Here is a 14,676-nt window from a genome sequence, read left to right as displayed (position 1 = left end):
CTGGTTTTCAAATCAAACTCCCTCCAGGTGGGGCTGCTTGTTAATTTAGGTCCATAAAGGCAAGTCTTTTCCAACCAGTAATATCCATTTCTAATTCCCAATTCTGCTTTGTTTGTGTAGTGTTTCCTGTGTCCTTGTCCTAGAACCGAGAAAAGATGTTTTTTCTAAACTTGATGCCAACTTACATACTTGCTCCCAGTCTTTATGAATCTGTCAATAGTGTCTTAACTAAGAAATTTCAGAAAACCCATCCCTGATAAACCAAATTCTCTCTGGAGGTGTTTGTAAGATTTAATTACTTCCCCATCAAAGAACTGATCCCCAATGGTTAACACTTTATCTGATCATTTTTTAAAAGCCACTATTAGTTGTATTGGTAAAAATCCCATGAAACAGACAGACAGACAGACAGACAGACAGACAGACAGACAGACAGACAGACAGACAGACAGACAGACAGACAGACAGACAGACAGACAGACAGACAGACAGACAGACAGACAGACAGACAGAAGGTGTGGGCTAAATCTCAACTTCCCTCCCAGGATATTTCAAATGAAAAACCGACAGAGCAATGGTGCCCCCAGGTGGTGGAAAATGAAATTACAAAAACGACCACAGTAAGTGTTCAGTCGGGTTTTAGAAGAGTAAATAGGCTACATATAAAACAGTCATGGTGTCTAAGCGAGCCTAAACAAAAAAATACATAAAAGTTATTGAATAATAAATAAAATCGACTACAAATCAGGCGGGTCAGCTGCCGCCATTGAAGAGCACATTGCTGTGACAGAGGACGGATTTTCTCCTCCATCTCACATCATCATCATCACCACCACATACACCACCACCATCATCAGCGCAGGTCACGTGGTCGGTAGGGAACGGGCGGTGGGTGTGTCTAATCGCGTGTGGTTTCATTCATAACTAGTCTTCATTCGGAGCTAAAATAAAGTATGCAGAGGGGGCAGGCTGCCTGTGGAGCGCCGCTTCTCACGGACTCTTCACCCGGGTGAGTCCCATCTTGTGTCCCGATCACACCAGGACCAGTGAGCGGACACCGCACGTGTGAAATGTTATGAGTTATGAGTGTTGGGCTATGAGTGTTGTTGGGATATATGGATGTGGGATGTTTGTTTAACGGGCAGTGGAATTCGGTTGCCCATAGGCTACATGTGTGACTGACTGTGGTTTGTTTCCCGCAGACTGAGCGCGCACGACGCAGAGATGTGGGATAGCTGTGAGCGGAGGGTTTTCGGAGGAGAGGGGAAGATGCTGCTGATGTTGATGATGCTGAGGCTGCTACTGCCGCGCTCTGCTGGCTGCAGCGGGTCTCTGTAGTCCGTCTGCACGAAGCCTCAACACCGCCCGTATACACCGTAAGATCTTGCACATCTGGACACCATCACCATCCAGCCCCCACCCTCCCTTATTCAATGTACTGGTGCTGCTTGAACATCATACACATCGTTATACAGAGAGCTAGTGGAATTAACAACAAAGTATCTCTGTGGATATCTGTCTGAGCCTCCTCCATCTGTCTGTCTGCCTGATGAGGCTACTGTCTGTGGTTAGTTGGAGAGATGTGAGGATTTAACAGGCACACGCGAACACATCATTTAGGCTACACTCGGGATTTTTTTGTCTCGGTGTTAGTTTGTGTGTGATGTGCATGTTTTTATCTGGTGGGCATTTTGTTTACTTATGAAAAAAGAAAAAAGCTGAAGCTAAGAAGTTTATTATTAAAAGTCGACCATGATAGAATAATAACAATTAGTTTAAAAGTTACAAACAGTAAATGCCTGAACATGAAAATCAATTAAAAAAATTGAAATTGGTTTGAAAATGCCATGAATGGAATTTGAAACCATTAAACACCAGAGGTTATCACTTTATTTCTCCTCAAGTCGTCTAGAAAATTGAAAAAAAGAGAGAAAGAAACATCAATCCACATCATTTGACAAAAAATAAAAATGTGTGTTATAATGTTTACACTGAGTGGAATATTTGGCTTCACTGTGTTATTTTACAGTATAAGAACCTTTTTTCCTTCACAAAATCCAGCCTTCATGGGGTGTTAGCAGCCCCGGTTCAGGTCCAACCTGATGTCATTCTCCACTCTCTCTCTCTCTCTCTCTCTCTCTCTCAAGTTTTTAACTCTGTCCACAGACAATTATCCCCCCATGGATCAGAAAAGTTAATTAATGATACTACATGTGTAAGTCAAAAAATGGCTTAGACCAGTCATATTAGATGATAGCAAAATGGAAGAGGATTTGTCTGACTGAAAGAACATATTGGATGATCTTCACTGTTTACTAAAATATGGGGATGAACAAACGTCCCCAACAATTTCAATGCCAATAAACAAAGTAATTGATAAATGAGTAGAAGTTTTCCTTTTATCAAGGCTGTGAGCTTAAAGAAAAAAAAGAGAGAATTACACTGCCTACAAGGGCGACTTTGAGACCGTGAACAATATAATGAATAAGACGATTTAATCATTTAGGTCCTCAGTGAGGTGGCTTTAAACCCTTTTGTCATTTTAAAAAAAGGATTTTAATCTGGTATGTAATGAAAGAGATAGAAAAACTGAATCTGGTAAAAGCTACAGGAATCAGGTAATTCTTTACTTAAATTCCTGTTTATCAAACTTAAATATATAAAATATGTTTCTAGGAGACACATGTTATATGTTAAAAAACATTTATATCTGTCTTCAATTCTTACATTTGCGCATGGTTAATATGGAAAAAACAGAAATATGTTGTTTAAATAGGACGGTTTCAGAGAGAGAGAGAGAGAGTGTGTGTGTGTGTGTGTGTGTGTGTGTGTGTGTGTGTGTGTGTAGCTATTGTTAGGATGTTCTTGCTATTCAGTGCTCCGTCCTATTCATAGTTACCTTGAGCCATTAAATGTATGAGTTGTTACATAAAACATGACTCTCACATGGTGAGTGAGTGTGCGGCAGGGTTTGTGTGTGTGTGTGTGTGTGTGTGTGTGTGTGTGTGTGTGTGTGTGTGTGTGTGTGTGTGTGTGTGTGTGTGTGTGTGTGTGTAAGGTATGCAGTCATGGACCGATGTTACACAAGCTGCTCTCTGTGTAAATAATCATGTACTCTTGGCTCCTCTGCTTTGTGTTTATTTTATCACCCTTTTCTATGTCTCTGACACAGTCTAATTTACTGACAGGTCTAGAGTCTACAGATTGAGAGCTGCATGTAATCGGACTCTTGGTTATTGTGTTGAATGGCTCATCCTGCAGGAGATGTTGGTGAACCGGGCATAACACCAGTTTAACTTGTCATGTGGTATACTTTATGTTCTTTGGAGATCTTAAAGAATTGATGTCGTTATTTTCATGTTTAGTTTGGAAGGATAATGTTAAAATAGTAAGAAAGGTCTTTGTTACAAACTGTTTAAACACAAGTATGTGAAGGACATTGCCAAATTACATGTTAGAGACTAAATGTCAGAACATTTTACACTTAGCTGCTCTGATTTTGGCTGGCTATTTGGATAAAATGGATAAAATATGTCAAATCTGGTTTGGCCACAGTCAGCCTGTAATCCTGAATGAGGCGAAGTTGAAACACATCAAGAGAAACCCCAATGCCATATGAAGTATTTTTCTTGGCATGAAATACGTTCTAGATAATTTTTTAATAAGAATTTCGAAGTCATAATTTCTCTTTTTCTTTCATAAAAAAAAGCTAATGGCTTTAAAGAATACAAAAATGTGCCTTTAAAAACACACACAAAGCAGCCTACTTTATTCATAAACTTCAAACTTAAATTCCTCTTGAGGTGATACTCAAACTATGATGATATGACTTCAGAGTCTTTAATCAGCAAAAAGCAATGTGTAGGATGTGTGTTAGTGCCTGTGATTCATACCCCAAAGTCTTCATTTAATGGCAACAAAAGGGTTTCAATCCAATAAACAGGTGCTTCTAGACCCTTCTGAGCCCCGACACTCTTTGAAGAAGCTGAGTAAAAATTACGAGACAAACAGAAACAGAGTATTTCTGATTTTGTAAATGGATGTGGACGTGTTTGTTGACATATCGCTCTTACCTGGTAAATGAGAGGTTATGGGTACACTTGTATTGACAGATGAGGTGTGATGACCACTCACTTGTTCTATTTTAAATCAAAACTTAAAAAATGGACGACAAACCCAAAGTTCAGGCTATTTGGAGCGACCACACAACTTACATGCAGCACACAATGCTGACAGCATGACATCCATGCAGAATAACATAGTAGTCCAAAGTAACTTGATTCTTTTACACTTCCCAGTCCTGTCTGTAACTATCTACCCATAAGTCCCATATGTTATTAGGTGACTAGAAGTTAAGAAATTGTGATTAAGTAGGGGACTATTTACAGCTGCTCAAGTGTGTTAGAACAGCAAGATGCTATAAGAGGAACTTAGTAAAAAAAAACACGAAAGCTGATTCATTGAAATAAATGTCACCAGGTGGAACTGTGTCGCTTTTTGATGTACTTTTTGATTCATAGCACAGCTTGGACTTCAAAACAAGATTTTATTTGATATTTCCTGTGAGTCCTTGAAAATACGGAGAAAAAAAAACTGAACATCACCTTTTAATATAAAAAGCCACAGTTCTTTCGAAATTAATTTCTTCCATCCTCTGCAGGGTTCACTCACGCTGACCTGGACCATGAGCGATGATTCGCCTGTTCTGACAAGTCTGACCGACAACTCCACTGTGAGTATATCAGACACACACACACACGCGCACACACACGCGCACACACACGCGCACACACGCACACACTAGTGTCTGTAGTCTGTTGACCTTCCATGTCAAACTGAACCTAAGCCATCAACCAATCAGCTGCCTGAAAAAATAGCAGCACCTGTACTATATCTCAGGTATGTACATCCTGATCTGTCTGTGTGGGTTTTATTTGTGTGTGATGCAGTGTCTGGAGACATTGGGCAGGGTGTTTATCTGAGCGCTCAGTATCAGACAGATAAAGCTGTCTGTGTAAAGGGGGTGTGACAGTCGTTTTCCTCCACAGTGTGAGTTAGAAACATGGATAGATTGTTGATTTGTTGCTTTTATTTGACTAAGTTATGTGAGAACAGGAGATTTCAACGAGCTGAAGGCACTGACAAACGGTGTGTGAGTGCTGCTTGTTCTTCTTCAGTTGTTCCTCTTTAACACGACAGAGAAGCTCTACCTGTGAAGTGTCTTGATAAAACATTTCTCCTGAATTTGTGCTAAACAAATAAAGACTATTGTGGATGTATCAATATGTGTATAGTTGTTATGATTTATTGCTATTATTTTCATAGCTTCAAACACATTATGTAGTATTTACCCATAAACTTCATATGAATGAGGCCAAGACAGCATCTAATTAATGTAAAAATATCCTCCATGTGTGCATATTTGTGTGTAATGTGAGACCTAGATTTGCATGTTGTGGCCTGAAGCAGGTTTGGGGTTGAATGATACGGGGCAAAACGTGTTTTCAGTCGTTCTGGCCCACAAAGTTTTAAGCTGTTCGCTGTTAGATTGAGTTTTGGATCGTAACTGACATGGATTGATTGTTGCTTTTTCTTAAGAACTACCTCGACCATTTACACTGACTGCAGAGTCAACATAAAAACTGCTGTTTTTGCTCTCCGTCAGACACATCCTCTGCTTTATAAAACACACTGTTACTGGATGGATGGCAAGAAATTAATCTGCAGCTATTTTGCCAATATTGATTTTTTATTAAAATTGTTTTTAGATTTTGAGGAGCTGATTTTAAGTCAAGACTAGAGTGTTAATTCAAAAAAACATAGTTTGGACAAATTGATCGATTGGGAAGATACACAAGTGGACGAATCCATAATGAAGTGGCCATTTAGGCCAATGAAGTGGCCTAAATGTCTGAACCTGCAGTCAGCAGCAGATTTGATCTCGCTGCTCCCCTTGTTAAGGTGATTTTCATCTAAAGGTCAGTCTGTGTTTTATAAGTGCCTACTCCACCACTTTGCTTTCTCCAATGTCATTCAACCTTTAACATTTATAATGTTCATGTTGCAATGGAAGACTTTTCCATGACCCAATTATTTTCCGTTCTCCACTGATATGGACATCGGAAGAAGAGCCAGGGAAGTCTTGTGTGGGGATTGCTCTTGTGCATCTGCATCCTCCTCCTCCAAATTTCCATTTTTAGCTTACATAGGCGTCACTTCAATCTCATTGAGGAAAGCTTGGAAATTGAATTAAGGGTCTCGCTGACGTTTCGATTAGCATCCCCAAGCTCGCTCAGCCAAGACTGAGAGTATTAATTAGAGAGAGTAGCAGTCTCTGTGTGTATGTGTGTAAGCAGGCAGGATCTATACGAGTGTGTGTGTATTGTGTGTGGATAAGAATCACTGTGAGGAGCGGTGACTTAAGAAAGTCTTTCGGTGCTACTAGGACCACTTATTAAATATTATATTGCGTATCTGGCTGCATAGTGTGACAATGACATCCTCATTGCTGCAGAGCTCAGAGGGAATAATCCATTACTTAAAAAGCAGGGCTGATCACATGGTTGAGCTAAAAAAAAACAACACACCACAACACACGTGCTATTCAGACTTAAAGTATTCTGTTTGTAGCCGAATGAGTTATGATTTCAAACAATACCATTTAAACATGAGTTATGGACATTTAATGGATGCAGCTCAAACAGGGTACAGTGAGAGCCAGGGTTGAGTTATTATTAGGTTTAAAGACTTATTTTGCAGGGACATAGTTGTATTTTCTGTATATCTTTTCAAATTCAAATGCTAGTAGAATCGACAGCATTTGACCGGGGTTTTGGGTAAAGGGTCTTTCCTCATTGGAGAAATAGTTTCTTAAAAAAAGTTTGGGTCTTTTTGCTATGTATATATTTAGTGTGTACAGAAAGCAGTGAGAGGAAGATAAAATATATCACAGTGTTTATATATAGTAAAAGTCAGTTGGTAAATACTGCTGAGAGAAAAAATAAAAATCTCTCTGACTTTGTTCACTTCATGTAAAATGTGAAAAACTGAACTCTTGGATCCAGCACTTGTAAAAGCACTCAATCAAATAAAAAGTTCAGTTCAACACTCTGAATTACAGTTTTTAATATTCTTATGACTGCATAATGTTAAAAGTCAGTTAAAAAGTCTAAGAACTATTTTTTACTGCTTTGTATCTGTTTGTTTTATGGTGACAATCGATATTTATATTAAGACTTATATTATGGATATTGTTCTTGATTTATGTTTGTAACTTTTGTGCTGTGTGTAATTGTACCCGTTTCATAAAATGTAAACTGCAGTAAAACAGGAGCGTTTTTAACTACATCAGTAAAGAAGTTACAATCCAATAAAAATCAGAATAAATAATTACATTATTTCTTGTTTTTGAACAACACACATGACAGAAATCCTCAGGAAACACGTTAAGTTTTACTGGAAGAATAGAGGAATACTTGGGTCCTAACCTCTTGTGTTGATGCTCTCTGTCAGGAGGTGCCTGTGTCTGCAGGTCAGGTGGAGAACTATGTACTACTGTTGGTGCTGCTGAGTGTTTTTGCCGGGGGGACGCTGGTGCTGCTCTCCCTGCTGCTCCTCTTCTGTCATCGCTGCTGCATGGGGGGCCGACGCTACTCCAGGTGGGTGACTTGTTGTGTGGGACCTTATAGGTTCTGATTCTTCTGCAAGCAGCAGGGGATTAAAGCTGTATTGAATATGAAAAGTGAAAGCTGTGAGGAGAGCTTGTTTTTTTTTTGTTATAAAGCAGAAGTACTAAGACTTTTCTTTCACTCTTTCAGAGCCAGCGATGACCTTGAGAAGACAAACACTACCTATGCTGAGGACTCTCAGCCCACCCAAGGTCAGAACATGGTATCTTTTTAAGTTGTTACATAAAATCTTTTTGTCCACTTTTGTAACAAACTTTTTCTGTGTTTGTCCTTGTCACTCAGAGATTACCATTCATCTGGATGAATCAGACGCTCTCTCAGCTTCAAGCTGTCACGATGGAGAGTCAGAACGATTCGTCTCCACCGGGTCTACTGGCCGCAGAGTCTCCTTCAATGAATCTGCACTTTACGAACAGGAGAAGACGACTCAGGATAAAGGACGCAGGTCAGCTGAGCTAAAGTGATCTTTGTTGATACTATAGCTTGGATAGGCTCTTGATGCAGCTAGATGCGATTATTTGTTGTCTTTCTCAGGTACACTCTGACAGAGGGCGACTTCCACCACCTGAAAAACGCCCGGCTGACCCACCTCCACTTTCCTCCAGCTCCATGTGATTTAAAGATCCTCACTATCATGGAGTGTGACTCAACAGAGAGCAGCACTGTCAACATCAGCGAGGTGTCAGCTCCCAAACTGCCCCTGACCATCTATCAGGTAACTCTATGTCACAGAGCAGGTTAGATCCTCCTCTCTAATCTCATGATGTCTTTTGTGAAGAACTTTGACTTACCATGTTGCTGAAATGTGCTATATAAATAAATGTGACTTAATCTGCTTATTTCTCTCTGTAGCCCACCGACAGAAGACTCCCAGGCTGGAAGGGACAGGGCCTCAGCGGAGGTTTGCCAGGAGACCCTCACCACTCAACTATCTTGGACCATGGCCCCCGACAGGCTTCATCAGGCCTAAAACCACCACACACACGCTCCCAGACTGTAAGTTTACTATTTTTCACTTTGTATTGAGAGTTAAATGACTACATACAGACGGTTTTGGTACATTACGGGTTTGGACGATCAACTTTGAAAAATGTCAAACTCAACTAGAAGGAAAATGGATACACAGACATTCAAGACTTCTGGACTACGAAACCTGACGATTTCCATGAAAGGACTTTGACTCTGGTTCCTTTATGAGATTGACTCATCATTTTGAAAAATAACACAATTTATTAGTTACACAACAGTAAATATCTTCTTTTAGAGATCTCTTTACCATGAGGCCATGGTTATATTAATGCAGCTGTACTTCTTTACAGTGGGCAAGTAAAGTTTGCTTTCCATAAATCCTCCATTATCATAAGCACTTAGAGCCAGAGAGCAAATGTTAGCATGCTAATACAAAACCTAGTAAATGTTTAAATTTAAATGCTACACACCAGCATGCTTGTTTGATTATTATTTTTTCTATGATTTCATGACCTGACTTTTTTTTTTTTAAAGTACGTCATAACTCAGATTTGAAAAGTACAAGTACCATATATAAAGTGTATTAGAATTCGCTCTGTAATTCATTTATGACAATTACATTTTTTTTTCTCCTCATCTTTTGTCTGCTCTCTTGCTACTTCCCACTTAGCTGCCAACTTTGATGCATTACTCTACCACACACACATTCATACATTTCCTATACACTACCACAACTTACTACTTGACTTTTATATCTACTTTAGTTGTCTTTGTTAATGATTTGCGTATTTTGATTTTGTTTTTATTTCTGTATTGCTTGTTTTTGTTTATTTGCTGTTGCTTTAATTTTCACGTTTATGTACACATTTTCATTTTGTTATTGCCCACTATCACAGTAAAAGAAAAAAAAGATTAGCATTTAGCCCTGAACAGCATCTCACAGACACAAATAAGGCTTCAGAGTAAGCCATATTTTACAACCCAAAGTCACATTTCTCATTATGAGAGGAGAAACCTTTTTTTCAATTTTATCCTTTGGTCTTGCTGCTAATGAAACTAAAGCTAATGAAAGTAAGACTCTCAGTCTGAGGGATACGCTATATGGAAAAGCTAATATTTGATCATTTCTGTCATACATTTTCTCAAATCTGCAAATCACACATACATAATCTGTTCAGCAGGGAGATTACAAGTTATTAAGAATTCTCAGTATTGGTCCAAAACTTTATTTACACAGATGGACTCTTCAGTGAAGCTTTATCCATAAACCAAGCTCTGAAAAGCTACCGGCTGAAAAAAACACTGATGCACAGTGACATCAGTCATCGCTGCAACTGGGTGATAAAATGACAAACTGCTATTCCCCGAGGGCTTTGCCTCTGCCCGTCACGATTTATCTCAGCCTGTGTGATTTAACCCCTCCTTCTCCTCTCCTCTCCCAGATGGCGGCTGTTGGGGACAGGGGGCAGGCCGAGGGAGAAAAGAGGGTGAGAGGAGAGTTGACTCAAGCTTTGGGCCAGAGTTCAGTTCTTCATTTCTTCACTACACTGCGGCGTCATGCCAGTCTGGAGGGGGCAGGACCATACTTTAGGAGGTGGAAGTTTGACAGCAGTCACCGGGCAGCCAGCTTGGATGCTAAAGGTTTGGATATATGTCATAGATTGATAAGTAAGTTGTAATTCATGGCTAAAGTCTAACTCTGTAAAAGCGTGGCTTTGGGGTTAGGGCTAGGTTCCACCAGGGTTTTATAGGCTTAATTTGGTAATCTTACAAATGATAACCTTGATTCTGTTAATCTAATTAATTTGTCTTCTAGTATAAAGTGACTGAAACGTGTTAATGCTGATTATTATCTCACTGCCAAGTCTATTTAAGATAAGTGCTGACACACACAGCACATATCACACATTAGAGCATATGCTTGATGTAACATAATGAGCACAGTCTCTGACTGGTTGGCAGACTCCACCCATGGCATTATGGGATAGCTAATTGGACATCTAACATTTTCATTAGAAAAACTGTTAAATATTCACAAGAATAGGCAGTGTTGTATTTATTACTACAGATACCGTAGCGTTGCTGCAATAAACTGTATGCTACGTTGCACCAGAGGTCGCTTGAACAGAACAGTTATTCTTTACATAAAAAAGTCATTCTTAAGCATGCAGCATTAGAAAGATTTAAAAGAAAAATTGGGTACAATAAAAGGACTTGTGGTCATATTGCTTAGAGGTAGCGATGTTTGGAAGCTTATGCAACATGCCCAGGGATTGGCTGATTTGGGGTTAATTGTTGCAAATGTGTTCCTTGAGGGACTGATTAAATGGGGGAAGTAAAAAGTTGTTGATTATAATCTTAATATACTTTCTTTCAGGATCTCCCAAGAGAAGACCGTTTCAGAGACAGAGAGCAGCAAGTGAAACCACTGATCACACCGAAGATGACTCTTCTCCTCTTCGAGATGAGGCAGTTGAATCTTTCCCACAAACCCCCTATCAGACCAGTGGCCTCCAGGCACTCTCTGCAGAGTCTCTGTCTCACCCAGCCACGGCTCCCACATCCTTCCTCAGCAGGTACTTGCCATTATCCCATGACTTGCGCCATGAAATTCTCTGAATTGTTGATTAAATGACTCCTTACTCCTTTCGTGTAGGCAACAACTTGAGGCCAAGGCGGAGGTAGGAAGCAACAGCTGTGTCAGAAGAGAAGATCTATGTTTGCCTACGAATGACTGCCAAGGTCAGAGGCAAGAGAAAGCCACAGCAAATGGAAGAAGAGTAGAAAAAGAAACAACGTTTGGTGCAGGTACAGAAACAGCAGGACTTGAGGCAGAATCTGCTGAAGACGACGACTTGTTTGGGGAACAACAAGACGTTGCCATACAAGAAAGGTTTGAAGACTTGTTGAGTAAAACGGAAGATAAGAAAACAGACAGTGTGACATCAGACTCTGGGAGAAAGGTAGAGGTAGAATTGGATGATGGAGATGAGGTGGTGTTGGGAGCTGAAGCCAGACGACGTACCGACTCAGGCTCATCCTTCACCTTCGTAGTTCGTCAGGAGAGCTCGGAAAATCCTCCCTCCCTGTACAGAGACATTTGGAGCTTGCGAGCCTCTCTGGAGCAATATGCTAACTCAGACCAGAGCAGCACGGATCGGGAGTCTATCCGCAGTGATGCTGACAGTGTTTCATCCCTTGGTGGTGCAGGGGCTCGATCTGGACTAGACAGCTGCTTGTCCCAAGACCTGGATGATGAGCCTGAAGGGGAAGGGGAAGGAGAGGGGGAGGGAGAGAGGATAGAGGGAAGGATCAGAGGGGCGTCAGGTGGAGAAAGTGACACAGGAAGTGGGGCAGGGGTGGAGGGGGAGACAGGCAACCGTAAACTACTCCAGATGGACAGTGGCTATGCCTCTATTGAAGCACCATCCAGGGCTCCTGAGGAAATGCGACTTTTTGGGACCCCTGGAGCTCCTCGAGGAAAGACGGCATCCGAAAGAAGGTTGTTCTTTACAAGTTCAGGGAGAAAAGGTTCAGTGTGTGAGAGTACTGAGGCCCGTCTTTTCCAGGAGGAGCTGGAGGACGAGATGGCTGACAGAACAGAGGTGGAGAAGAAACTTAAGAACCAATCTGAAACTGGCAGCCAATCTCTGACACTTCAAGAACCACATCAACAACTTCTGAAGTCCCTCCATCCTGAGAAACCTTCGGAATCTGAATCACAGCTCATGTCTCCACTGGTGAAGCCAATCCAACAGCCGTGTAGTCCACATAAACCCCGTCTCCGTCGCCGTGACTACAGCATTGACGAGAAGACAGACACTTTGTTCAACGAGTTCCTCCGTCATGATCCGAGATTCGACCAGCAGGAATCTCCTTTGCGCACCAGGCACCGATCCAGGGTTCACCTCCGGAAACAGTGGCAGAGACACAAGCAATACAGCGACCCAGGGTCAAGTGCTGGGGGAAGGTATTCCCCATCTTTGGAGAGGCAGAGGTTTACACCACTGAGGAGAGGGGACAGTGCAGGTTACCCTCTGGACACAAGGTATCACAGCACACTTTCACGCATTGCAAGTGCAGCTGATGAAGAAGCCAGTGAGGTTGCGACTTGTGAAGAAGCAGCCAAAGAGAGCAGGGAGAACAAAGATCCATCATGTGGAGGGGCATTGGGGGGTGAAATGGAAAGTACAGCCGGCTCAACCTCTGAAGGAGCTGAAGAAACAAAGAGTTGTGCAGAGACGACCTGCGCCGCTGATGGCTGCCAAGTCTCCATGAAAAAGGAGGCAGAAAGCACAACAAGCCAGTCTTTGACCACACAGAGGAGGTTCATGGATCCGAAAGTCGACAACAGGAACAACAACAGTAGTCAAGCGATCCTCTCAGAGGTTTCCCTGCAGACAGAAAGCAGCCTGACGGACAAGCTGGTGGTGGCAGTAGAAGAGAGGCTCTACGGGGACCTGCGCACTGCTGAGAAGCTCAGTCAGGGAGGATCAGAGAGAGTGCTCACAGGTGTGCGAGCATCACCTGGCTTTAGTCCCACATAACTTGCTTACAATCTTCAACTTTATTTCACATCCATATCTCTAGAGAGAGCAGACCTGAACAATGTTGTCTAAAACATCATGTAAGATACTTGGTCATTCTCTGTGCTCCTTACATTTGCACAAATCTTGTGATAAACATGCTCTCATATCGGAAAAGAATCTGAACACAAATACTCTTAAAGGACAGATCTTGTTGGCCAGTTTCTTCCAGCCATTCCATTCAGACCTTAATTTCCACTGTGATACCATGTGACACCCCCCCTGCCCCCCCTCCTTTTTTTTTTATTGGTATCTCATAAAACTCAAAGGCGACCATACCATAGGTATTTAAATACAAGCCCATCTTCAGAAGAAAAATTCATAACATTTTAGACTGAATTGTGTATTTTCCGCATGCTACTTTGTATCTCAAACAATGTTTTTGTGAATAATTTACAGATTTAATTTGAAAACATTAAGCACTTTGATGGAAGAAAGATAGTATGATGCATTTTCTGTTGCCCATGTCTCTCTTTTTTAAACCATATCGCTCTCAAGTGTCCTTGTCTCAAACACCATAAGGGTAAATGTCTCAACAAAAAAAAGGGGGGGGGATTTTGTTTTTGGCAATAGGAAGAACAGATATTTGAACAGAACACACTGCTTAAGTGCGCGCTGTCCTCGCTCATGAGAAATATATGCAGATGTGGAAAAAAACCCCACTTTCTGCAAACCAAATCAACCAAACCAATCAAGCCAACACAGAAGAAAATAAAAGAATCAAGAATTTTCACATCTCTTTTCTTTTTTTATGTATCCTAATTAGAGGTATCCTGAATGTTCTGTGGGCCTGGGTTGAGTGTTTTGTATCTCTGCTGGGACTCTGCTGAGGGGGAGACTGATAGATGATACTTTAAAAGACTAGCACAGGAGCCTCTCAGGCTTTTACACAGATGGTCCAGGGACAGAGTTGAAGCTGTGAAGGCGGGGGTTGAAACTGATAGCAGTAGCAATGTCTACTCTTATTATATTATTATTCTATAGTATTCTAACACTGTACTAATTAAGTCTGGTTGTTAACTAACTTACCCTAACCATATGCTTAACTACAAAAAAAGCCATGAAAACACAAGAAATCTATGTTAACAAAGGTTATAGCAAATAGCACTTTGCTGGTCTGCTCGACATGTCATGTGCAAATGCACAAATGTTGTGACCTCAGCTGATTTTGTGAACGCCACTTGCTCTGCGCTGTAAATATACAGAGAACACCATCTGTGTTAATCCACAAATGAAAATAGTTCCCCAAAAATGAACTGCAGGCTGAGAACAGTAAAGCTGGGGGAAGTTAAAGACTATTATTAAGATAGTAATGACACACCAACACTTTCTGGTTTAGATTTGTTTAAAAAAAGGCGAGGGGAAATACTGGCTTTCTCTTGGTTTACCCATTTAATATTCTGCAGGCATCATTCCTCTCAAAATGTTGAAAT

The 14,676-nt window shown here is 41.1% G+C and overlaps 1 protein-coding gene across 1 annotated transcript; it reads left to right on the top strand.

Annotated features, from left to right (window-relative positions):
* Positions 1-895: 895 nt before the first annotated feature.
* cbarpa (CACN subunit beta associated regulatory protein a) lies at positions 896-13,976 on the top strand. The gene is made up of 11 exons (XM_079349467.1): positions 896-1,009; positions 1,203-1,376; positions 4,661-4,732; positions 7,513-7,658; positions 7,818-7,879; positions 7,971-8,133; positions 8,223-8,403; positions 8,541-8,684; positions 10,100-10,298; positions 11,035-11,233; positions 11,314-13,976. Exons 3-11 carry the CDS (start codon positions 4,685-4,687, stop codon positions 13,202-13,204), a joined length of 3,033 nt encoding a protein of 1,010 aa, XP_079205593.1. The 5' UTR covers positions 896-1,009; positions 1,203-1,376; positions 4,661-4,684; the 3' UTR covers positions 13,205-13,976.
* The last annotated feature ends 700 nt before the right edge of the window (positions 13,977-14,676 follow it).

The sequence above is a fragment of the Symphodus melops genome (genome assembly GCF_947650265.1).
Source record: "Symphodus melops genome assembly, chromosome: 7".
Classification (NCBI taxonomy): domain Eukaryota; kingdom Metazoa; phylum Chordata; class Actinopteri; order Labriformes; family Labridae; genus Symphodus; species Symphodus melops.
The sequence above is the reverse complement of the archived record's forward strand: the minus strand, read 5'-3'. Positions and strand labels throughout refer to the sequence as shown.